At 40.4% G+C, this 25630-nt stretch overlaps 1 protein-coding gene across 4 annotated transcripts in view; it reads right to left on the minus strand.

The window, feature by feature from the left end:
• FGD5 (FYVE, RhoGEF and PH domain containing 5) overlaps positions 1–25630 on the minus strand; it is a 104237-nt gene that overhangs the window by 63253 nt on the left and 15354 nt on the right. For all 4 annotated transcript variants that reach the window (XM_035337542.1, XM_035337541.1, XM_035337540.1 and 1 more), the window contains exon 3: positions 3643–3772. In XM_035337542.1, coding sequence (XP_035193433.1) covers positions 3643–3772 — 130 coding nt within the window. The remainder of the gene's footprint in view (positions 1–3642; positions 3773–25630) is intronic.

Here is a 25630-nt window from a genome sequence, read left to right on the forward strand (position 1 = left end):
AGAAAGAAAGAAAGAAAGAAAGAAAGAAAGAAAGAAAGAAAGAAAGAAAGAAAGAAAGAAAGAAAGAAAGAAAGAACAAGGCTTGAAGGCTTGAATCTAGCTCAATGGTAACATGAAAAATCTGGGGTTCTACAACCTGGACTTTGAGCATTTGTCTAGTGAGTGAAGGTTCAGAGGTGGGAGATGTAGGGAAGGTCATTATTTTATTTGATACAAGTGGTTTGTTCTTAACTGGAATCCTTAATTCCATTTTTTTTTCTCTGTGTGCACCTCAAATGCCATCATATAACCTTGAGAGACCAATACAGAACAGTCATGTGTCACCTTCTGATAAATTGGAAGGAAATTAATTAAATGAGCATATATAAAAGACAAATGAATGAGGGATGGCCCAGGAGCTCTTGCAAATTAGCTTAGCAGGAGGAAAAAAAGTGTGAAGCTCCATCTGTAACGTAAGTGAAGGGCATCACTTTTTATAATACAGCCATATAAAATCGTAAAGGTTAAAATACTTAGAGCATTCCCTGCCTGTTCTCTATGTTGTTATTGCATGCAGTAAAGTGAAGAGAGAAGGAAATAAAGTGCTCATTTAACCAGAAAGAGTGGATTTTCACTGTCAGTCTTACACAGAAGAATCAAAACTACCAGGTGATTTCTGATGACAAATGCTCAGCTTCACAGGGTCTATGGTACACCTAGTGGAATAAAGACATAATCTGGAACCCCACCTCCTGTTCTACTTTTTTATACCTGCCTCATTCCAAAAAGGCTTTTTAGTAGTAAAACTTATATGCAACACAATAGAGATCTATGATCTAGATAGAGATCTATGATCTAGAGATCTATGTAACACAATAATAATCTATATAAAATAATACATAATATATAATATATATATCAAAATAATAACACAATAATAATAGAGATCTATGATCTAGAGATCTATGTAACACAATAGAGATCAAAGCCCCTCTTTGTTTTTTAAAATAAAGTTGATAATGTCAAAAGTACCTCAACATATACTATTGGCTATTATTCAAATTGGTTACAGAACAGGGGTTCCATCAGGCCCTAAAAATTTTTCCACACTCATGTGAATCTGGTCCCCAGGAGAGCAGGGATTCAAAGTAGCCCAGCTGTTGAAACAATTCCAGGAAAAGTGTGTGCAAAGCTGATTTTTAAAATTATTTTTACTTTAAAAAATGAGCCTTAAAAAGAAACATTACAGGAAAAAATCTGCTGCATACTGGATATCTTGCAATACTCTGCAAGGAGGCTAGGAGAAAGCAAGTGAGAAAAAAAAATGAAACACTATGCTTTCATTTTCATACAGATGAAGTTAAAGGCAATAAGTAAAATCTAGCTCAATGCAAATGGAAATCATATATCTGGACACGGGTAGGAGATTTGTTCATCTGAGTTGTTTCAGGTCTTTATTTAAACTAAGTTTCCCTAAGGAGGGGAAAACCAGAAATCAAACCAACAAGCCCCAGAGATTTTTTTTTGTGTGCATATGTGTTTTTTTCTAAATCCAAATTCAGCTCCTAGTAGGCCAGCCCAGAACAGTTGTTTTAACAGAATTAGCTCATTTCCAAATCCATGGTACTATTTTTGGCATCTAGGCCAACATGTCTTTGCCAGTTCTTCCCAAGTGACAGTGCTTCTGAACTCTTTCATGTTTTACAGCCACTCTGTGTTGTCCTGAGGATTTTGCTCCAAGTGATACATCACTTCACTGGGGAGCTGGACAACTTCTTTGCTCTTTGTCATTGCTGAGTCAGGCTTTGACAGGGCAGCTAACGTCCCCTTGGCACCCAAAAGATTTGCGTGCAAAGACAACAAAAGGAGGTGGGAGCAGTAGGATAGAAAACACAGTCCTCTGTCTGTCCTTTGTAAAGATACCAGTGCTTTCTGAGGCAAGAGCTGTGAACGGATGGAATTTATGCCATTCACTCTTAGTTACAGTGAACTGGAAGCCCTTATTTCTGACAGAGAATCTTCAATGAGGGCTGTGGGGGACATTGGAAGACTCCCATACTGTTACTGTTCTGCTACTTAAATGGGAGAAAGAGTACAGTTAAATATATTGCTTCCTTCATTTCAGGACCCTGCACTGACTGTTTTCCCTATCAAATTGGCCCTTCCATGGGCATTTTTCGGTTATTGCTTCACACAGCCTGCAGTAGCAGCACTGAAGCTGTTAGATGGTGGAGAGAGTTCTGATGTTAGAACTCTGGCTGCCCAGATCAGGTGTCTCCTGTTAAGAGCCTGGGTCCTGGGGACAGCTGGGACATGCAGGGTTTGACAGGATGGTTCCCAGGACCCCCTTAGTCTGTCCAAAGTGAAGCCTGCAGTGTCTTTGGCCCTCGTGAGGCTACAAGAACAAAGAAGCTCAAAGGTCTCCCTGTGTCAATTCCAGTTCTTTTCTTGGACCTGCATACAAGCACATATATGTCCTGACTTGGCATATTAAACAAAGGGCTTAGCCTAGATGAAACTGCTGCTGCTCCAATCTCCTTTTAGAGCCTGTAACTAGAGCCCAGTGACTGCAGGAGGGCTAATCCCCCTACAGCTAGAATTAAACCTGGCAGAAAAGGTTATGTGTACCCTTCTGGCCTGTTTCTTGTCAGGCTAAATAGCCACATGCCCTAATTCATCAGCCAGCTTGGAAATAACAGCCAGTATTCAGATGTGGCTGTTCTAAGACAGCTCCCTAGGAGCTTGTAGAAGCCAGGTCTTCTGCATGCTGTGATCCTTGATGACAATCAGCTTGGGAAACCAAGTCTGATCAAACAAACAGCCCTGTGCTGATGTTTTCTATCAGGCATGTGTAGAGATTTGGTTTGCATTAGCCCTAAGAGCTAGAGGGATACCTCCAGATAGACTCTAAAGCACGTTTGCTCTGTAAGTGCTGCCTTCTGCTATGATAGCTAGAAAGTGTGGTTACCCCAGCACAACAGAAAAATAAAAAGGCATGAAATGCAGTAAGGGAAATAAAAAAGCAATTTCCTAATATCTTCAGTAAAAACCTACAAAAATGTCAATAAAATTGTTTTTAGCAGCCTTAAATTTCCTTCCAAGTGCTTGGTGATTATATGCATTTCCCATTTGGACTTGAGGCACAATTTTCTTGCCAATTCTCCACTGGCATTGCAACTAAATGCTGAGAAACTTGATGGGCTTAGGTAACACACTAGTGTATGCTCTGTAAATGCTCATGGTTTGCTAGCTAACTAGAAGAACTAGAAGGGAAAATATTTTTCATTTAACAGGAATTGTCACAACTTTAAGGCCTTTTCCCTTTCCAAAACAGTGTGAAAACAAGCAGCCAAAAAAAAATCATGCATATCACAGGAAAAAAAGAAGATTAGATTGCTTGTGACCATTTCATTTGTTTCAAGTCAACAAAGAGCTCAAACCACAATCTGTTCCAATAGCGTGTTTGTCATTGTTTTATTCAGTGTAGCTTTAAAATTCTCAAGACTGCATCCAGATCCTTCTCATGAGTGGGAAGTTTTTCATTACATTTATGTCAAGCCTTTCCTATTGGCTATATTGCCTCCACTATCCATATTAGAACAGCAGCTCCTTAGCTCTGTCACATGCTACAGGGGTAAATTGTTGCTAGTGCAGCTCTTTTACCTTGTTGATGAGGCTGGGATCACCCTGGCTGCTTTCCTCGTCTTCTGAACTCTTTTGTTCCTCATCTGATGTGATGACCTCCACGGGTATCACAGAGACCGGGCACACCTTGTAAGGCTCAGTGTAGGCACTGTAGAGAAAGAACAGACCAGCTCATCAGCAGTATTCGCAGCCACCTGCTATTGCTCAGACACAGCAAATCCACACATTGCACAGCTCTAAACACTCAGGGGACAGGGTGGCCCTGCAGACCCTCTAGGCTTGGAAGCAAGATTTCTCAAGCTTTGTGTTTTGTTGCCAAGTTAAAAACCAACCATTTAGACAAGTAGAAGATTCTGAATGGAGCAGTGGGAAATTAAGTGAACTCATTCAAGTTTCCCTTTAGGATCAGTTTTCTGGCTCAGTTTGGAACAAAAAGTTTGACTGGGTGCATACATAGTTGCAACTAGAACTTGTCTGTTCTTCCTGAGACAATCCCTCAAAATGGATGTAATAAAATCATACTAACATTTCGGTGCTTAGTAGAAATTGAAATTAAACATTGTAAGTTTTCCGTGAAAACAGCAAAAGGATAAGAAAAGTGTAATTAAAATACCATTGGAATTACAGCACAAGGTAACACAGATCTCATCATCCTTGAGTTGTTTCAAGGGAATCCAGAAAATCCAGAAAAAGCAATGCGATTAAAAGTGCTGAATCTGTTAATGTAAGACAGTTCAAGGATTTCCTAGCATTATTTTTCTTTCAGGAAAATATAACAACACACACACATATATATTTAGATTTAAATTGCCAGTTATTTCAAATCCTTCACAAAGCATGACTAAAAGTAGGTTCTCCAGATAGTGGCAGCCCTTTGTGTTTGAAAGGTGTCTTTTATTGCTGATCTCAATATGCCTAGAGACAAATTGCAGACAGTAGATTTGGTTAAACCTCTGTCTCCTGGATTGCAGTCTTCCAAATACAGTTACCATGCAGATGCTCACAGGTTGTGTTGAAGTTATCCTCTTGCCTGGTCTTTTAAATGAAATAGGTGAATGTATCAGTGTCATACTATGCCTCCTATCATTTAATCACTCTAAAATCTCTGAACTTTATCTAATTATCCATTAACATTATCTAGCCTGTTGTCTTTAGACAAAATCTGACATTTGTGTGTATTACAGTAGAATGCTGGGGAGTTTCAGGGGAGGGTCAGGCTGGATGTTAGTAAAAGGTTTTTCACTGAGAAGGTGGTCAGGCACTGAACAGGTTCCCCAGGGACATGGTCACGGCACTGAGCCTGCTGGAGTTCAAGGAGCATTTGGACAACGATCTCTGACATAGGATCTGATTTTTGGGTGGTCACCGGTAGTTGGACTTGATGATTCTTGTGGGTCCCTTCCAACTCAGGATATTCTATAACGGCTTGTCCAGCCCAACTGGTCTGAACACCAGCATTGCCTTATTTAGTGTTTATGATTTCTTTAATCTTTGTTGCCTCTGAAATCTTATTAATGCGCTTTTGCAGCTCTGCTTCATTTCTTTATTTCTTTATTTTTCTTTGGTCTTCCAGGGGGGATCCCAGCTGTGAGCAAATCCAAATATGGGTTAATATAAGTGGGAGGGCAATGAAGAAAGACTCCTGAGGCTGCTGACCAGAGTCACATTTCCTTTCAGAAAGGGAACTCCATTTCTGCATTCACTTCCAAGCTGCAAAGAGTGGTCTATGTCTGCCATGCAGGTGTGGCTGCTTGCCTTTCCTTCATGTGCAGCAGCAAGTAGCTCCCACAAGCTGCCCCATGCATTTTCCACAGTGGGATGAAGGACTGAGCAGCTGCACTATTCCTCACCATTGTCTTCTCTTGTTTATTATTAGTGTCTGCAGTTTTTCAGTGTGGGCGGCATCACAGCACTTCCGAAACCCTGCCTAGCTACAACAACAAAGGGGCCTCTGTGGATCAGCTCCACCCCTGCCTTCCACACTTTTGTTGATGCTAATTGCTTTATTATTGGACCCAATGAGGAGGCTTGTCATGCTCCCAGACCCTGACATGTACATGACTCTAAAGACAACCTGCCTCATTACTCAGTAATGATAAAATAAAACCTCCTGAAGAGTTGCTCATATTAAAAGTAGTGCTGGGGTGAAACTGGGCACACTTGAGGTGTTCCAGGTATGTTTAGATAAAACTGTTTTGTTTTAAGGGGCATTTCTCTATTGGATCTCCTACTTCCAGGTGGTACCCATATCTGGGTCTACCCTCAAGCTCAGACCAGCATTTGGAATAGTTCTGATTTTCATCCTGTAACCTTTTCCCTCACTAATAAATGGATATTATTAAACTCACAAAGGTCAGACAGGGAGAGAGAGAGAAAGAGGCAGTGCCACTGATTCATTGGGTTTTACTTCAGGCCAGCTCTAGCTCTTTCTTCTGTTCCGCTTTCATCTTACAATTCATCTAAACTCCATCCCAGTTGCTCTTTTGACCTACCTGTTTGCTTTGTATTTATCCTTAGCCAACCTTAGACTACCCTCCATGCCTTGATGCTAGTGGAATTTTTCTGATGAAAGAAGGTGTTGTATCTGTCTGCCAAGGGAAATCCCCATGCAACGTGAAATCTCACATACTGCTCACTCCAAGAGTTGAGGAAAACAAGATGTCAGTAGAACAAAGAAATGGTGAGCAATACTGGCCTGGCAGTTTGAAATTGCATATATTGGGTTGTTGCACACTGGAACAGGCTCCCCAGGGAAGCAGTCACTGCACCAAGCCTGTCGGAATTTAAGCAGCGTTTGGACTGTGCACTTAGTCACATGGTCTGAATTTTGGGGTAGACCTGTGTGGTGCCAGGAGTTGGACTTGATGATCCTTATGGGTCCCTTCCAACTTGGGATATTCTATGATTTTATGATTCTATATGTCTTAGTGAATAAATGCATGGTCTGCCCCTGCATGGAGGTGAGAACACCTGCTTCTCAGGGCACATTTTCACATACAGAAGTGTGGTTCAGGGTGTCAACTGTGGTAAGTGATGACAGATCTAATAACTGCCTGAGTCTTTTGTGCAATATCAGTGCACAGGTAACTGAAAGGCCTCATTTATTCCCTGGCATGAACAAACAGCATGTTACTCCTGCTTTGCAGTTTCTTCTCCCACCTCAGATGAACACACAGCTTTTGCATGCTGCTGTGTTTACTCCTTCGTCCTCAAGCAGTAGGCACATTCTGCACAGGGGCCCTAGAACCCATAATGGCAGCCACAGGTGACTAAAGAACTGATCAGTGCTTCAGCTCCTACAGAAACCATTCTGGGCACAGCATGCTTGATGCTGAGATTCTCCATGCTTGTGTGTGCATCTGCCAGGTCTTATTCCACTGACATAGGAATGTGACCATGGAAGAAAACATGTATGTGACAGAAGAGTCAAGACCTAGCCCTAGGGCCTCTTTAAAAGTTGCTTTGCCTCATTAGCTGTGGCAAGGGTAGACAAAATTAACTTCATCTTGAATCAGGATAAAGAACTAAGGAAAGCTGCCTAAAAAATGTGTTACTTTTTCTGGATGCTTCCTACAGCCTTGTAGGCCTCTTTGGTGCATGAAACCATGAATCAAAGAAAATACTGTACGCTGGAATGCAATGTACTGTAGGGCAAAGTACTATTCAGGATCTTTGAAAATCCGGTGTCTTTCACATATGGCTGTCTAGATGCGCTTTCTTAGTAATTCACCAGTCATACATGCAAACTGTTTGCACTACTAAACATAACTACTAAGCATAACCAGTCCTGGATCTAAGTCCTTGTTATAATTATGTATTAATTCTTTGTTGATGTAACATTTCAGGTATTTAGACACACTCCTCTCCCATTGTGGGTACAAAAAGGAGAAGAAATGTGATTGAAGGGATAATCTATTATTCATGATGCTTTCCAGGGCTATGAAAATCAAAAACTTTACAGTGAGTAAGATAAATGATCTCCCTGAGTCCACAGGTAGTACAAGGACAAATTGCTCTGACCTGCTGGTTAGAACTGTCTCTGTTGGATCTTACTGTTCATCTGGTCCCACCTGTAACTGCACTGTCTTCTTTCTTCTATATTCTTGATATATTTTTTTGATGTTGAAATGTCTGCTGATGAAAAAGTAGACTAAAAGTACTCAGGCAAAACATTCATGTTAGCTAAAAAAATCAAAATGGAAGAATTGGGTTTTTAATGCTTTTGAATCAAAAAACAGGTTTTGGAATGCAAATGTTTCTGGCTAGGGGAGGAGAGGCTCAGTGGGTCCTGATAAGAAAACCTAAGCAGTCCCTTGTCTTTCACAATTAAATGGGTCTAGGAATAATGGTCATTGCAGCCTTGGATACAGACCAGATTGTATATGGATTCCCACCTAGACTGGGCAAGCACCACTGGAAGAGTTGGAGAGGAGTTAAGTGTGAACAGGTATAGCTGCAGTAGACCACAGTTATGTACCTCATCGGCACGTGTTAGTGCTCTGAATTACGAACTTAGCTTCTTGCACAAACCCAGGACATAAGAAATTGCTAGATGTTGTCATGTTGTCCCAGTTGCTTGCTATCTTTTTTTTTTTTTTTTTTTTTTTTGACTCTTGATCACTTGATCAAGCAGGACAGTGCAACTCCTTCACAGCTGATTAAGAATGTTCAATCTTTCCTCAGGCAGCCTATTCAGAACTGGTATCAGCAGCTACACTGAACCTACTCTAGCTTTAGCTACCAGCACTGCAGCACTCCTCAGCTCCACTGCCATCTGGTTTTTCCCTAGTGCCCAGTTCAGAAAGTCAAAATGTCTTGATGGCATTGCCATACTCACACCACTGGGAAGGTAGGGCTTGCCTGTGAATCCATCAAGTCCAGAAACCCAGTGTCCCCCAGAACTTCAGAGAACAGCAAAAATACACACATTGTATAAAAAAACCTTTCCTGATCTTTGTGGATAATCAGCATGGATTGGACACAAGTTAACAAGATGATTTTTTGGAAGCAACTACTATTCTGTTATACTGAATTGCAAGGAAAAATCCCCCAACAACCCACAGCAGTTTTATTTGTTCTTTAACTGAATTTTGTTGTCAGACTTCTGCAAATAAAATGTCCCTTGAATGGGTTTGAGAATGTGGGTAAATAGATCTGCCACAAAAGGATATCTTACCTTCATTTCCTTATTCCTCCTCAAAACCCAATGTCTTTAAAGACCTGCCATTATAACAGCGGTGTTTATTGAAACATGGTTGTTCATAATCTGTGGCAGTTTTCTCATTCTCCCTCAGAGTTAAAGTGGATCCTCATACTTTGTGTGACTTACAAAGCATGTCTAAACATATGTAAGATGACACAATGCCAAATTCATTACCTTAAACTACACTTGCAGTAAGGCTGATTTTTAATAAAACTAATCACTACAATTATATATTTTATGATTAAATAATAAAAATTATAATGATCTATTTAGTAATATGAGTCATAAATTTTCAAAACGTCTGTAAAAGAAGACTTGCACTTCTTATTCTGCTAAGTTATATTTTTCTTTAGCTCATTAAAAGCACTGCTAAGTAAAACTTATTGCAAGCAATAAACTTAATAGTGGAAGATGCTAAAAGAAGTATGGGTGTGGAGAATAAGGGGAGAAACAGTCCCAGAGCTGGTAGTCTCAATAGGCACAGTAATCCCCAACCAATTCTCTTGCTTGTAGCAATGATATGACTGAATGAGAGCAGATTGCAGACACATTGTCTGCTGCTCCTCCAGCAATTGTCTGTAATAGTTCCAAGAGTTAGCCAGCACAACAGAGGAAGCAATGGGCCTTCTGGGGCATCTTAAAACGACTGAATAAATACATGAGGAGGCAGTGCAACAAAAGTCATTTTATTTAGCCCCGGATGCATTGTAACTAGCAGAGCTGCTAATAGCCTCGCGGTAGGGAGAAGCTGTTTGGATGCACTCTAGCTACCTATGCACCTTCACCTGTGAACAGATATTGGTGGATCTGAAAATGGTTTTCTGGAGTCCACAGACTCTGGTTATCCTGCCTGTGTAATATTTACCTTTGGCATCAAAGGATAAGGATTGGTGGACTGAGCAGGTTTAGTAAGATAAAGACATGAGGGAAGGGGAAACTGAATGATCATTGTCACAGCACTAGCTCTTTTGCTAATGAGGCACAAGTTTGTACTGCCTATGGTCCCTCCATAGCACAGGCTGTGACAGGTTTGAGCACAGATGCTGTGTACACAGGAAGTGAGGAAGCAAGTAGAGATTCACAGAACATGCTTCACAGACTGACAAATACTATGGTTTGTTTCGCTTGAATGTGCAATTCTCAGAGATATATTTCACATTCTTATAATCTCTACCTATTCTTATAATCTTCTACCTATCCTTCAAGTGATTTTACAAATTCTACTCCGGTCATCAACAATGAGGAAATCAGTTCTTTAGGAGTTTTAGAATTTATTCTGTCAGCATTAGTGAGATTTAAATATTTAACTGGGGGATTAAACAGTGGGGGAAAAAAAAAAAAAAAAAGTTCAAGCTTTAGGAAACCCATGTCTTTTTTTTTGTGTGTGTGTGTCTAACAACACAAATGCCCTTGGCTGTATGCTCACTTATTTTTGGGTCACACACATGTGATGCCTTGGTTCCTCCTTTAGAGTCACCAAAAAAAAACACTAAAAGCCCAGTTGACGTAAACTTGAATACTTTTACCAGATTATGTAAATCCTCTGCACCAGTAAGGATCAGGTTGCCTGCAGTTTCTTTCAATGAACCTGTATATCAAGAGATACATCCTAAATAAAGGTTCATAAATCTCACTTGCCTTCTGCTTAGTGGTCTATGCCCCAGCAATTATCATGAGGGAAGAATTGCAGTGCTCACTCTTGTAAGGTATTGCTATGAATGTATTCCTGGTGCTCTCCATTATGCTTTATGATACCTGTCAAGTATACATCCCTTCCAACAAGTGGCTCTTTAGGCATCTGCAAGGCATCCGGTTAGGCTGTCCTGGCTGGCAACGTCATTTCAAATGCCTGTGCAGAATGATCATTTCTGTTCGAACATATTTACAAGGTATTTCTGCATTGTAACTGAACCTGCTCTGACAGCATTAAGTGTGCTACAAATCTGTTGGCCAGGCTAAGTCAATTTTGCATCTCCCCAAAGAAGTTTTTGTGTAGGGTTCAAATCCCACTTACTTCTTTTCTTTCCATCTGTTGCAAACTGTAAATTGGATGATGAAACTGTAATAAAATTATTACCTCCAACATACTTAAGGGGCCAAACCAACTGATTTATTTCCTGCACATTTCTCATAGTTTCAGAGGTGCCTGCAAGTAAGTAAAGATCAAAGAAGTATTAAGTCCAAGAAAAAGAAAAACATTAGAAGAGGCTGGAAACCACATCCCTGGTCCCATTCCTACAGTAAAACAACTGCTATTATAAACTGGTTTTGCCAGTAATTACCAACACATCTCTGACCATATCCACTGTTTCCCTACAGTAAGAATAGGAAGTAAGTGAACTCTCTGGTTTTCTGAGGGTAAATGCTGACTTCTGCTCTGCAGGGGATTTTTATTTATTTCTATTTTTTCCCTAGGATGTTTCATTCATTTGTTAGCCCCGAATAAGGGTTCTGGATTTAAGGGTCACCCATTCTTTACTAAGGAAAGGCAGCTGTATTGCATTCAGTTAGGCCTAGATCTACTAAAGCTCTGAAACTAATGTGAATTATATCATAAGTATTTTTTCTGGGTGTATTGGTGACTGGCTGTGTTGGCAATTATTTGCCCAGAGACGGCAATGCAGCCGACTTGAAGCATCCTTGATGGAACTACCTAGGAAGATACAGTCATTCTCTCTCCCTGAGATAAGTCCCCTACAAGTAAAACCTTCCTGAAGCCAGCTGAGTGGTGATGAGCCTAACATATCACTTCAAAATCAGATACGCACAGTTTACAAATGACTTGTAAATTGCTGCTGTAACCTTCACAACCGCAGCCTGTGAGCTTTCCTACTCCTCTGTCACAGGTCTCATAGCTCATAACTGAATAGAATGTTCAGCATGCAACAGGGAGACCAGAATCTCACCTGGACACAGCTGGGTTATGCAAAGCCCATATACATAAAATCTCCTCCATTCAGTGGCAAAAAATAAAAAACAGGCCTTTTATTATTGGACCAAAGGGACTGAATTCAACCTTTTTCTACATATAGTATCCCTGGCTTTATTTCAAGTCATGTGCCCAAGAGCTACTAGTTCAAACTCTCAGACAGTGATATCCTTACTGAATAAAATTAAAGCGATAATAAACTAAATGCATTGATGGTAATTGGGAGAGGCAACAGGGTGCTGAACGACCCTGTTTTATTAAAATAGGTAATTTATTTCCTTGGTTTTGCCCTATTTATAGATGATTTTTTTTGAATACCCTCTGCAAAAGGAAGGCTCATTGCTGAAGGAAATTAAAGTCAAAATGCATTTAAAGCCAATAAAAGAAAATGCCTATTAGCATAGGATGTGTTGAACCAATCAGTTCCCTGTTATAGCACACCAAGACAAATATCGCAGCTGAAGTCTGAAAAGGGCAGGAAAAAAATGTTGTCTACTAGTACCATACATATCCTAACAAGGCAAGGTAGCACAAGGATAATCACATTTCATACTCGAAGGCATAAGCTGTTTGGTTGCCAAACTCAGAAAGGAGTTCCTCCTCATGGCGTAAACTTCACCATTTGAATTTTGCTTTCTTGCATTGGCATGGAAGAGGGGAAGTGGATTGCTGGTCAAGTGTGTCAGGCTTTCACTTTGCTCTGAAAAACTGCAGGGACCAAACCCTCCCACCTTCAGCAACTGCTCCCAGAGGCACTCCGACTGGTGCAGCTCTGGTTCAGTAAGGGAGGGCAGGCTACAGAGGAGCACACAGGGGTTTGGGCTCCATCTCAGGGAACATCCTGGTGCGCCCTGGGGCAGTACAAGTGGAAGAGGGATAAGAGAAGGCCTGACAGTGAGATTTCACTAATCATGGCCCAGGTGTGCTGGGATGGACAAGGATGGATGGTGCACATCAGGTTGCCCGCACAAACCTGCATGACCAGTCTCAGGTACCCTGGGGTGCCCAAGTGTCTGCCAGCACTGTTACCCTCCCTGATCCCAGGGCTTTAAACCACTGGGAAAAACAAAGCAACAGTAAAAGCTGGACATGCATGAAAACAAAACACCGTGTCCTTGGGCCTCAGACAAATGGCACACCCCCTCCCTGCTCCCAGCCTCACCAGAGAGGCAGTAAGCTGCAGTAGCCTTAGCTTGCGCTCGGCTTGGTCCTCCGGCCCTTGTCCTGCATTTCCTGTAAACAGGGAACACTTCCTCCCCAGAGATGACCTGGCAATGAACTGGAGAGGGCTGACGCTCAGCTGCACCGCACCCAGCGCCCCACCATGCCAGAAGGTACAATGGGGTGACTGATAATACATAATAGGCTATTAAAGGCAGCTCTGCCTTTTATAGATTCATCTGAGCACATTATTTATATTGTGTGTCCACCACCACAGTGCTTTTACTTTTATTAAATCATTAGTTTCACAAAAACACAAAACTCTTCTGTCCTACAGCACCAGTAGAAATTTTCCTTAAGGTATCAGTACAGATCTTCTTTTCCTTTTTTCTTTTTTCTTTTTTTCCTTGCTAACTCCCAGCCCTGTCATCCCCCAGTACCCATGTTGTTCCCAATTGCTGGTCACCTTTTGCTAGGTTGAATCCTTGCTATGCTTGGAAACCTGAATTGAGAGGGGTGGAATGAAGCCCTGAGTGCTTGGCAGCAACAATGGTCTCTATTTTTTGCTGTGAAATCTTCCTTCTTGGATAGTGAAGGCCATATATCTGCATCATTCCTCTCTGCACATCTATCAAATGACAGAAGATTACAAGGAAAATGCCCACTAATTATCAGGACAAGTTTCAAGGCATCTGCTGAGCATCCTCTAAGGTACAGTACAGATGGCCTCTGATAGTGAAACTGCTCAGCACTTTTGCTCTACTCTCCTGTATTTAATGACTTATGTTAGTGACACTGACATTGTATATACTGCTGTAAAATTCCTGGCTGGAGGGGGTGGGGGGGGACAGCACGTTCATGAGTTGGAGGCTGTGTTCTTGTGTTCTTGAGTTATTGTGTGTTCTTGTGATCTGCTTGGTGGCTGCACATGGAGGCTATTGACTACACTGAGTTACACAGAACTAGAGTATCTTTACACATCCTGTTTGTTCTTTGGTGCCTAGGTTTGTACAATGCAGCAGCTGCTCTGTACTTTTACACATGCAGTCATGAAACTGAGAATACTGCTTGGAATACACTTCTGATTCTGGAATCTAGTCACCAAGATGTGATTAGATTTCAATTAGGCAAATGTGATCATTACAATATGGAATGGATCCAACTCATCCTAACCCTTACAGAAGATCCAGCTTGGCATAATTCTTAAGCAAAAATAGACATGAAAACTCAAAAGAGGATGCCATTTTGGAAACAGTGTTGGTAGAATGTAAACACAGAACTGAACTTGATTCAAACATTTGCTGCAGACAGAATTTTTAATGATCTGCTTATTAACAGAAATCTGAATTCTTGGAACCAATTCCAAGAGCCAGCAGAACTGGCAGAAGACAGAGGGCGTGGTTTTGTGGTGGAAAACATTCCTGGATTTTTTTTTAACTGTTTGGAGCTGTGTCAGGAAAGGACTTAAAATTAGTGTTCCTAAAACTTCTTAGATAACAGACAAAATGATACTTCCATAGAAGGTCAAGGCAGTTTTCAGTTTTCCTTTCCTCCTTTTTAAAAAAGCAGATTTTATTCTTATATGAAGAAAAGTAGCTACTATTAGTGACACAACACCAGTTCTTCATGTCTGAATCTCCTACCAGATGCAGACAATATATGAATCTCTTGAAAGTACTGCCTTGCTTATAAGTGAAATTACAAACACCTCATATGGTAATGAGGCCAAATAAGAGAATTATCTCTAAGCATTGTTACAGCATTATTGATTTCAATTTCATTCATGCATGAAGTAGAACAGTTGGTTATGTACAGGGGGGAATAAGAATGGACTACAGAATTTCAAAAGCATTATTAGAAGCAGCAGGATATTTGTGATTTGTAATTGCCACTTCCAAGGTAGAGATGACACTTGTCATGTGCAATTTCAAGGTGTTGCTTTCAATGCAGTAGCAACATCACTCTTTCAGAGCTGGCAGTATAAGAGTGCCCAGGTGTGCAGTGTGGGTGCCTTCAGTAGCAGCTGGCAAGGGACTTTCACAGTATTATACAAATTTCTGTGCTATGATCAAAGAGTTAACCTTGCAGTAACTCAGTATAAACCCTTCATTTGACATGTACCTCAGGCTGAGAATGGCACTGAGGTTAGAGTGAAGTTAATGGAGAGGTAGTAAATGCTGACAAGGTGTCAAAATGCACCCCAGACTACTGACTACGCAGAAGAAAAAACAACCAACCAGTAGCTCACATGTAGGAGTGCTGACACATATACGGGAATGACTATAGCTTTCAGTAACTCAAAATAAGAATTTGTTTGGACCCTGTCAGAATTTTTGAGGCTCAATTACTGATATTAAAATTCCAAATCATTTTAGTGGATCTCCAAAGTAATTTTTATGGTAAAAAAGCCATCATGAAATGGATTTATAGAACAAATTTCAAGTGCTAATTTTGAACCCAATACTTCTGATTTGGGTAGGGCCCCAAAGTGACATTTAATATTTTAAAGACAAAATATTGGAAACCTATTGACCAATATTCCTTTCAAATTCAAACCCTGAGATCAGCATTCTACATTTGCCTCAAAACAGATAAGTCCATCAAAGTTCCTAGATCAAAATGAGAAAGTAAAAAAATACAACCTACTTTGATCATTGAATCAGACAATCTCCTGAGTTGGAAGGAACCCACAAGGATCACCAAGTCCAACTCCTGCCTCTGCACAGGACCACCCAAAAATCAGACCATATGTCTGAGAACATTGTCCAAATGCTCCTTGAATTCCAGCAGGCTCAGTGCCATGGCCGCATCCCTGGGGAGCCCATTCAGTGCCTGACCATCCACTCAGTGAAGAACCTTTTTCTAACACCCAGCCTGACCCTCCCCTGTCCCAGCTCCATTCTGTTCCCCAGGGTCCTGTCACTGTCCCCAGAGAGCAGAGCTCAATGCCTGCCCCTCCACTCCCCTCGTGAGGCAGCTGCAGGCTGCCATGAGGCCTCCTCTCAGCCTCCACTTTTCCAGGCTGAACAAACAACCAAGCAACCTCAGCCGCTTCTCATATGTTTTCCCCTCTAGACCCTTCAACAGCTTTGTAGGCTGTATCCTCTTTGGATATCTTCTAATAGCTTTATGTCCTTCTTATATTGATCTGGATGTTTGTTAGATTTCAGATTTTAATGGAAAGTTGAAGAAGAATTTTTCACAGCACTCTAATTGCAGGTAGATTATAACTATGCCACTGATAAACAACACCTTGTTGCATGAAATCAGATGTTTAGCACTCCTATATCGTTATTGTTCATCTCCAAACTGGAACACTGACATAAAATAGTCCCAAAGGGTGAAACTTTAATGCATAGGTATCAGGGAATCTCAAAATGGGACTAGAACTTTCATCTGCTGCATGTATTAAAGCAATGAATAAGTCTAAATGCCTAGACAGACATAGAATTTGTGGCAGACTTCCTGACCTAGGAGTAAGAGTTTTGAAAGATGAAAACATATAATGTATAAACTGTAAATGAACAAGAACAGATGAGGAATGAGCTTTGCTAGCTAGCAGTGCTCCATGCAATACAGACATTACAGGAAAGAGAAACAAGCCTCTGAAGCATTTTAAATACAGTCTAATAATTCCTCAAGAGAGCTTCAGTGTTCCTTTCTCCCCCTACCCAGTTCAAATAACCCTGTGCTCACACCTCTCATGCAGGCTAAATTATCACCGATTCTTGCCATCATTCTCCAAGTGGCACATTCATTGACACTGCTGATTTAGCAGAGAGATAAGCAAACAGACCAGCATGGAATATACAGCACAGCCTTCTGCTCTGGGGGTGAGCAGAAGCAGACAGTAATATAAACAGCATCAGAACTGTCAGGCATGCACCTTGTGCAATGATATGGCCAGAAGCCATGGCCCAGTTATGACAACTTGAAGCAGGAATATGAAAGACAAGAGCTGGCACTCATCAAGGGATTTTCTGTGGCTTAACCTTGATTCTATCTCTGTAATAAAGCATCCTTTGTGAAGACAGAGTTAGGATTTGCTCCACATCTATTGTTTACTTTCCAGGGAGCAAAACCCTTTCTCTTTGTATGTGCCTATTACAGAGATCTGACAGCACATGTATAATACATGGAGAGTCTGGCTGTGCTTTCATTACCATTTGACCAAAAAAGCTAGCGAGCACGGCCTGCATCCTGAACCTAAAACTAGTTCAGCACCAAAAAAGCAAATAGGTTTTGCTGATTTAGTTATTTGAATTGGGTCAGACAAGCCCCTAGACCAATGAGGAAGAGGAGGGAATGGCCAAGGTCAAGGAGGAGGATGGGGATAAGCAGTTTTGAAATAGATCAGCTTGTTTTAGCACCACATCCTGGACTTTAACGTGGTCTGCAAAAGGCCATGGGGTGATGGGGTGTACACACAGGTGCGTACTGGATGCACATTATGTACTATCCTGCTTATCTCTGCAGTGTATTTCAGAAGGTACCATGGGCAGGAAGACCAACATATAATACAGTGGATGAAAAAGGAGACCAGTGCAGGGATAGACAGTATGTGTGTAAAGCATGGAAAACTCAATGAAACGGCCTACCTTCTACAGACTTGAAAATATCCAGGTATGCCCTGCCACCAGCTTGTATTGTGATTTTCTGCATCCTTCCTCTGCCTGCTGCTTCAAACCCTGGCTGTTAGTTCTTTCCCTCATCTGGGAATGAATGTATATTATCAGAATAAGAGATGTGATAACCTGAGTGCTTTAGACACTACCAAGTGGTTCGCTACATGGCTAGCATGCCATGAGTCATGTTGAGCTGATATACTCAACAACCTCTTTGCAGATAGGTGCTAATTTACAAACTGTGGTGTTGAAGCCATTGGAAAAAAAAAAAAAAAAAAAAAAAAAGGTCAAGAGGTAGTAACTCTAACCACCATGAAAATATCTTGTTTGCCCTTTACCACATGATGTAGCATGAGGTTTTGCAGCAGATATAGTGGTCTCTGCTGTAAACAATCTGTTCAGTTATGACTCAGATGAGAATCAGCTTTTTTAAGTTGGAGATGCCCTGAGAATTTCCAGCAAATCTTTCCAACTTCATATCATGGCCCTATTCTTGGGAGTCCCTGGCCCATCACATATTTTATTTGTTATATGTAGAATGGTAAACTTTGATTATTGCAGAATCTGAGCTCTTAGTTCAGTTTGCAGAGGACTTTGCTAGAAGCCAATTGTTTTTCTTTGCTGGAACTTCCGAAGCTTAGAAATTTATTTTTGCGCCTCAGAAAACTGAAGATAAATTATTTCATATGTTTTATAAATGAAGCAGAACTGTGCCTGATTTTAGTCACCTTGAGACCAAAAACCTGTTGGTTCTGAGAAACTCAGATTCCCATTCCTGACTGGGATCACTTGGACTGATCCAAGGTGATATGTACAGACTGGGTTTTCTAAATCTTAGATTACAATATACAGAAATAAACTTAAAACTTCCTTAATTTTTTGTCAGAACAGATATGTTCTTCACATAGAACACTTTTGTGAATTTCCTCCTTGTGGACTATGTGCCAGCTTGTTCTATTTTCAGGTGCTAGCCTGAAGTATCAGGGCAGTCAAATGATAAATAGCTGTTCAGATCCTCAGAGGCAGAAGTCAACAGAGCATACCAATGTACTGAAAATGAGCATCTAGCACAGTATTGTTTTCTCATCCAGATTCCACTTATGTAGTTACTTTTCCGACTACGACACATTTACCAGTGTTTTTCTGAGGATGATTTCTCGATCCAGTTAGCAAATGATTATATATTTCATGAAAAGAAACAGTGTGGTGACATGACACATATCTTATTAGATCAGAGACAGTTCCTGATTATTTTGTCTTTGTTCGTTTTTGGCAGTGTAACCTAGTCACTAAAAGTTGGAACCAGAATCTTAATGTTCTATTTTCATTTTATTGCCAGTTTTTTATCCCATATTTTCCATGGAGAATTCCCACACCAACTTCAGTGTAATGATCATCACAATGCCCTGGAGCAGTCCAGGATGGAAGGGGAATTGTCATTTCTCTGTGCTAGCAGGGTCAGCTGCTTTATCAGCATCATGCAGCCAGGTCTGGGAAACAAACCAGGGGGAAAACACAGTGAAGTTGGGATCACAAGAAAACCTGTCAAAATGACAGTAGTAATATTCCCTATTTAAACAAACAAAAACTGAACAAAGTATTTTTGACTGGAGTGAGACTTAAACTCCTCTCTTATTGCTGTAAGCATTATTCCAGCTGTTTGTATTGACAGAGTAATGAAGGAATTTGTACAGATTATACACCTACCCTCATTATTGAACAAAATGTCCTTCACTCTTGAGGACTGTTGTAGGTCGCCAGCCCTGGCCTAAGCCTCCCCCACAGAGACTGTCTGAAGCAGTGGTAGTTAGTGCTAAATGTGCCTTAACCTCATGCTAAGATCCCCAACCTCATTTTGCTACTATGAGAGAGTTGGAGAGGTCTTTATAGCAGATCCCTCAAAACATGAGCTCCAAACTGAGCTGTCTGTTGTTTGTCCAGCATACACTTGTCCTGTCATTTGCTTATGGGCTGAGAGAACACTGAACAATGCAATCATCTTTCCTGTATCATTTGTAACAGGGCTTCTTCGTGCTGGTGCTGCAAGGTTCAGTGACCTCAGGCAGTCTGAGGAGATTGAATGGGATGCTGCTCTGCCCCTCACACAGGCCAGTCTTGGACAGAGCAGCACGCAGTCTCTTGGGTTTTAATGTTCCTGAGCTCCTGCAAGCTGGGTGCATAAGCATCTCCCTATCATAAAGGCAGGAATGTTTTGTGGCTTTTCCTGTCAGTCTTCAGAGAGATCAGAGAACATATAGAAGGAACTGACACTACTAAGAAATTCTTACCTTCATAGTTGTCCTTCCAGCAGGGATTCCCTTTGGACTAGAAAGTGAATATTGGACTTGAGACTCACCTACTCTGCAGCCTTACCAGGAAAACACAGTGCTCCTGGAATTCTAAACTAACCAAGACCTTGCATCTGGCATTTCTTTCCTGATATTTGGGGGAAACATTGAGTGAACTGATTTGTTTGTTTCAGAGATTCATCCAGTCATTAGAGCAGAATATTTTCAGAAGGAAAGAAACAGAGATTAACTACTAACATGTAGGGCAGACTCAAAGTGCTCAGTGGCTCTGCTCTGTCTCCTAAGACATCAGTATCAGTCCCCACGTTAAAATTAGAGCCGGCTAGAATTTTGCTTGGATGAGGCTTTTACAGTTGGAAAAAAAAAAAAAAAAAAAAAAAGACCTAGCATTATTAATAAACTGTAGACTTGTGACATTCAGTTGGGATTCTTCTATTAATTAATCCTGGTTCCCGAATAGTTCTGGAAAATCAAAACCATCTTAATTTTGCAATTCAAAAATATGCTTTAGTTCAGAATTTACTTCAATCTCTGTATATATATATATATATATATATATATATATATATATACACTTAGCAAGTGAAACAATCAGAAAAAAGATGTTGGGAACCAAACAGAATTCCTTTATTTTATACAAAATGTTTTTTCTTGGTCTTTTCAGTTAGCCACATATATTCTTCTATTTCTCTTGGGGATACTGAAGCAATGATTTTTCTTAGAACTTCAATTGAATGGCAGGATAAGTTGCTTGTCCAGCACAGTTTAAAATACTTTTTTGACATCTCCACAGACTTTTCAAAATACGTATGTCACTCTCACTGTGGCTCTTTACCCTGAGTGCATTCACTATGATGTGTTTTTACATCACTGCCATTGTCTGAATTTTTTTAACGTGAAAATATGAAGGCAGAAAATGTAAAGGGAAGATTTTTAGATGCTCACTTCTAGCTCTCATATTCCTTTTCTATTTAAGGACCAGAAGATATGACCTCAAGGATATATTGTACTGCATGCAGTATACTACTTCTGAAGACATGTATGCTAAGGAGGAAAGCTTTCTATGCTCTTTTAGCCAGATCTAAATGGATAGACTGGTATCCAAAACATAACAGGATTTACAAGCCTCACTGAAAAACTTTGACCAGAGACATCAGAGTAGGTCCACATGCGTAGAGACTCTAGCAGGGGAGATGCAATGTGATATTATCAGAGTTTTGGACCCCAATTTACTAACTACTCAAGACACAAGGACAAACTGCCAACAGCCTGAATAGGTTTTTAACTTAACATAGTTGAAAATGTCTGGCTGGAGACTGCTAAACACAGATCCAAGAAAATTGTCACTTGCTTCTATACATTAATACCTAGCTGTACTTCCTTTGCAAAAAATGGGCAAGTTTGAGGATATGCCTGTGATACTGATAAGCCAAAGATAAAATTGTTGTAGTATGAGTCTGACAGAGCAACAAAAGGTGTTCAAGGATGATAGGTGTTTGCTTGCTCTAGGCCTTCGAAGGATACCATCTAATTAATTCAGTAAACTACTCAAGTGAAAGGGTCCTTTTATAAGCTCTTTAATAGGTGTCTTGGCAAAACAGACAATGCCTCTTAAATGTGTTCTCCCATCCATTAGCTCTAATTGGTCCATTAAGATGAAATTAATTATTGTATGTCACTGAACAGCCAGTCTTAAGGTAGCTTTTATGTTAAACCCCCTTGGGTCTGAAAAAACAGAATTCTTGCAGGATAATAAAAAATGCACTGTACATCGTAAATAACTTTGTTAAATGGCACAGTAAACGATAAAGTATTAGATTAGATTTGTAACAAGAACAGAGTACTATTGCATTTGTAATGCTACAGGAGATAGAGCCTATATCATTGACCAATGGATTCTGGAAAGGCTGCATAATTGTAATGTGCAATCTCTCATTCAATAAATCTCTGGAAGGCTCAGGGTGGGGGCAGGAGAGCAGAAAGGCATGCACAAAACACAAATTGACAGTAAAGGATGTGACTATTTCAGACAGTGCTACATTTCAGCTGTCTCCAGTCTCATCACCCTATCCGCACTGTACATGCTTTTTCTTTGCGGTGCTAGGAACGCTTAAAACACACCAATATGACTTTCTATGACCTGTAAACATAATCCAGGGCAAATATGCTGTGCCACAGCAGGCTCACTCTTTTTCCCATGGAACCCCACTGGAAATAGATTCTTGGGCTATATAACAAAAACAGCACAAAGAGGACGAGGACTACCTGAGCTTATAATCCCTCAGGACCTGAAGACAACCACATGTGTACATATTCTTCCTTCTCTGCACTGTAATTTGATGAGAAAAAATGCCAACAGAATAAAATCCAGCTGCTAACAAAGCCATCTACTGAGGCTTGGGATCATTTCCCAAGATATATACGGCACTGTGATTTCTCCTAACAAAGCTGAGGCTGAGCTGGGACACATCTGCTGTGTGTGCAGAATGGTGATATGCAATGCAAAGCTGCTGTGCTGGGGGAGCATGCTGCTTTCCTGGCCACCTGTACTGTCCCCCCAAACCTGCATCCCCAACACGAACCAGGACAAAGAAGCTCCATGATGTGAAGAAACAGAAGAGAGACCATGCTGCCACCATCAGCTTGACATCTAAAGCTGGACATGTATTAAAACCTCTCCTTTGTTAGCAATGTAACATTACCAACACTGTCCAGAGACACTTTTCAAAGTTGCTTGCTTGAAATGATCTACCATCAAAAAGCATTTAAGAGCCATCTCTGTCCTTGCTGTCCTTGAAAGACAATTCTCCACCCCTTCATTGCCCAAGAATACAACGTGAAGCATGCCTTGTGCCCGGATCTGAGCACCAAGGGGTTATCTCCTGCAGACTGCTCCCTGTCTCTGAGCAGCTGGAAATCCTGTATTAACTGCTATCAACTTCTAATTCCCTGTGGCAATTCAGAGAATTCTAAGGTAAACAGAAATAAAGACATGACTCATGTCAGAGCTGGCAGGGGCTATTGTCAAGAATTTCAATAGGTTGTGCACAGCCTGAAGTCAGGGTATAGCACTGGGAACCCCTGTTCTGCAATCAATTTACAAAAAAATTGTATTTTTTTTTTTTTTTAATTTCAGTTTTTCAATTTTTCAAATTTTTCATTTTTTTTTAAATGTAAAAAATTTACAAAGCTACTGAGATTTTATTTTCAATCATAATCACCAGATCACAAGTGAAAATGTCTCTCTCCCTTGTCTCTATACCCAGTCCTTGATCCATATTTCCACTGTTACATCAGAAGCCATTATCCCATTTTTATGGGACTTCGTCCCATCTCCAAACTTGAGCGCTCCAGGGATGTTTGCAGTGCCTTTGGAGCCTTACAGGGTCTTTGCCCATATGCTGGTTGTTCAGTGAAAAGAGTAAAACTGATGTGCAGCTACAGTTACGGTCTTGGTAACTCTTCTAAGATCCTTTACAGAAACCCTTTCAACTCTAATTATCTTAGAATGAATTTAAGTGAGGTAGTTTAAGTGAGTTTAATTTGAGGTAGCAGTAAAACAGACCACTATTTCAGATGCAGTTGTGATTTCCTTTCTAATGGGAGAAGGGAGGGGAGTTGTTTTATGAACCACGAGTACAGTTACATTTTCATGCATGACAGACTGAGCATACAAACCACAACCTTCCAAAAAACTGATCTCCAGAATTTTCAGCTACAAGGAAAGCATAAAAAGACTGATCTATTACAGGCATTTGAAGGCAGATGCTTACAGGCTTCAGTCATACGATGCTTGGAGATTAACTCTGTGGTGCAGGTATCATTTGACCTATTTTAGAAGTTAAATGAAATTGTTTCAAATGTCTTCACCAATTAAATGAAAAAGAGAATAAACTGGGGAGGATAAATTGATGAAGAAAATCATTTATACAACAAATTTTAAATAAATTAAGAGGTGGCATCCTCAACATCCCCTGCTTTAATCTATGCAGTTTCATGAAGGCATAATTTGGCTCACTCAGCTGGACTTAATAAAAGAACAATCCTGAGCATTTGCTTCTGCCGTTGTATGTGTCAGACTTTTAAGATGTGCCTCCCAGCTCTAAGCCATAAGAAAGAGCCTTGTAGACTAACAGTCACCCTTACTGAGGCTGAGTTCAGCAAGTACTTACTTCATTTTTAAACACGTTAGAGAGTGGAGATGAATTACACATCAGCTTTTGATAAAGATCTGATTCTTTCATTAATTATTCCTCAAACCATACCAAATACCTTTATTAACCTCAGGATTGCTTGTCCCCAAATAAGCATCCCTTCATCTGCTTGCCCATCTGTCTCTCACTAAAGTATCTGAGCATCTCTGACACGATGCCACTTTGACAAACGTAGCAGTATCACTGTCATTCTTTCTATTTGGAAACTTACTGGTCATTTATGTAGATTAGAGCACCGTGAATTTCTCTGAGGTTAATATAAATAGCATTAATTCACTATTATGACAAAAGATTCCTGTATATGAAAGATTATATAAGATTCCTGACAAAATATTCCTGTATATTTCTCATGCTCTTTTAAGTATTAAAACATTGATTGTCCTTCCTTGGTCTTTGCTATTTTGGGGTGTGGACATTTTATACTGAAGCTTCTATTACATAATTATCTACACGCTTGCACCTTATCCTTCATATGCTGTGCTTAGATACCACACTGTGCCTCTCTAAGAGTGGGTGATTTTATCTTATATAAACCATGCTTCTCATTTGAAGGACCAGAGAGAGAAAGAGATATAACATCTTAATTTTATTGGTTAATGTTGGGAAAAACTCACTCTAATGGTTTTAATTTCACCTTAATCTTAAAAACATACGTAACTTTGAATAGTGTGTTATTCTGATCATTTTAAGGCATAGAAATCATGTTCTGCAGTAGTTCTAACAATAGCTAAGCTCTTGTTAGTGTGTTTTTGTATGTCTGTTCCAGAAGGGTCATGCAGACTGTCCCTGGATGCAGTTTTGGAGCAAATCAGTGACTGATGACCTGCAGGGAGCAGAGAGAATATAACAACTTAAGTGGCATAACTTGATAGAACATAGGTTACTGAATCCAGTGGTGGGGCAGGGGGAACAGCTAAATAGCCACTGGAGGGGGAAGTGACTGCTCACCCACTGGATTCTTCTACTTTTAGAGGAGGGTGATTTGCATTCTCTATGGCCCATCAACTATAGGCAATGGTTCTGCTGTGTAACTATAATCTGATTTTAGCATACATTTTAGAAACAGTCTGCACTGACACAGTCCTTGTATCATCTTGCACCCATGCTTGGCACAAGCCCAGACTTACTATGATTACGTACAAAGAGCATTGCTTACAAAGTATTCAATGTAGTTGCTAGCTCATGAAGCATCATCTCCAATGCTAGCGCTTTAGAATCTAGCACTGTTGTATCAGTCCTGAAGCACCTGTGTGCTTCAAACTGGCCAAATTAAAGGAAAGGTCTCACACAAGCCACATTGTTATCCTGGCTTTCTACTAAAGACAACTTTTTCTCCATCTTCTTCTTGAGGAAGTACGTTTCTTTGGGAATAAAAGTATGTTTGCAGAGGAATAGGATATGGAAGAGTGATCAGCTTTCCTTATTGTATAAAAGCTGAGAAGCATCAGATGGCTGCCTCTTGAAAAGCAGTGAAAAACAAGGTCAGAGCCTTGGGGGTAGCTTACAGGCATGAGCCTTCAATTCTAGAGTTATTAGGAATTACCATGAGCCTGGGTATAATTGCA

The sequence above is a fragment of the Oxyura jamaicensis genome, chromosome 12 (assembly GCF_011077185.1).
Source record: "Oxyura jamaicensis isolate SHBP4307 breed ruddy duck chromosome 12, BPBGC_Ojam_1.0, whole genome shotgun sequence".
NCBI classification, from domain to species: domain Eukaryota; kingdom Metazoa; phylum Chordata; class Aves; order Anseriformes; family Anatidae; genus Oxyura; species Oxyura jamaicensis.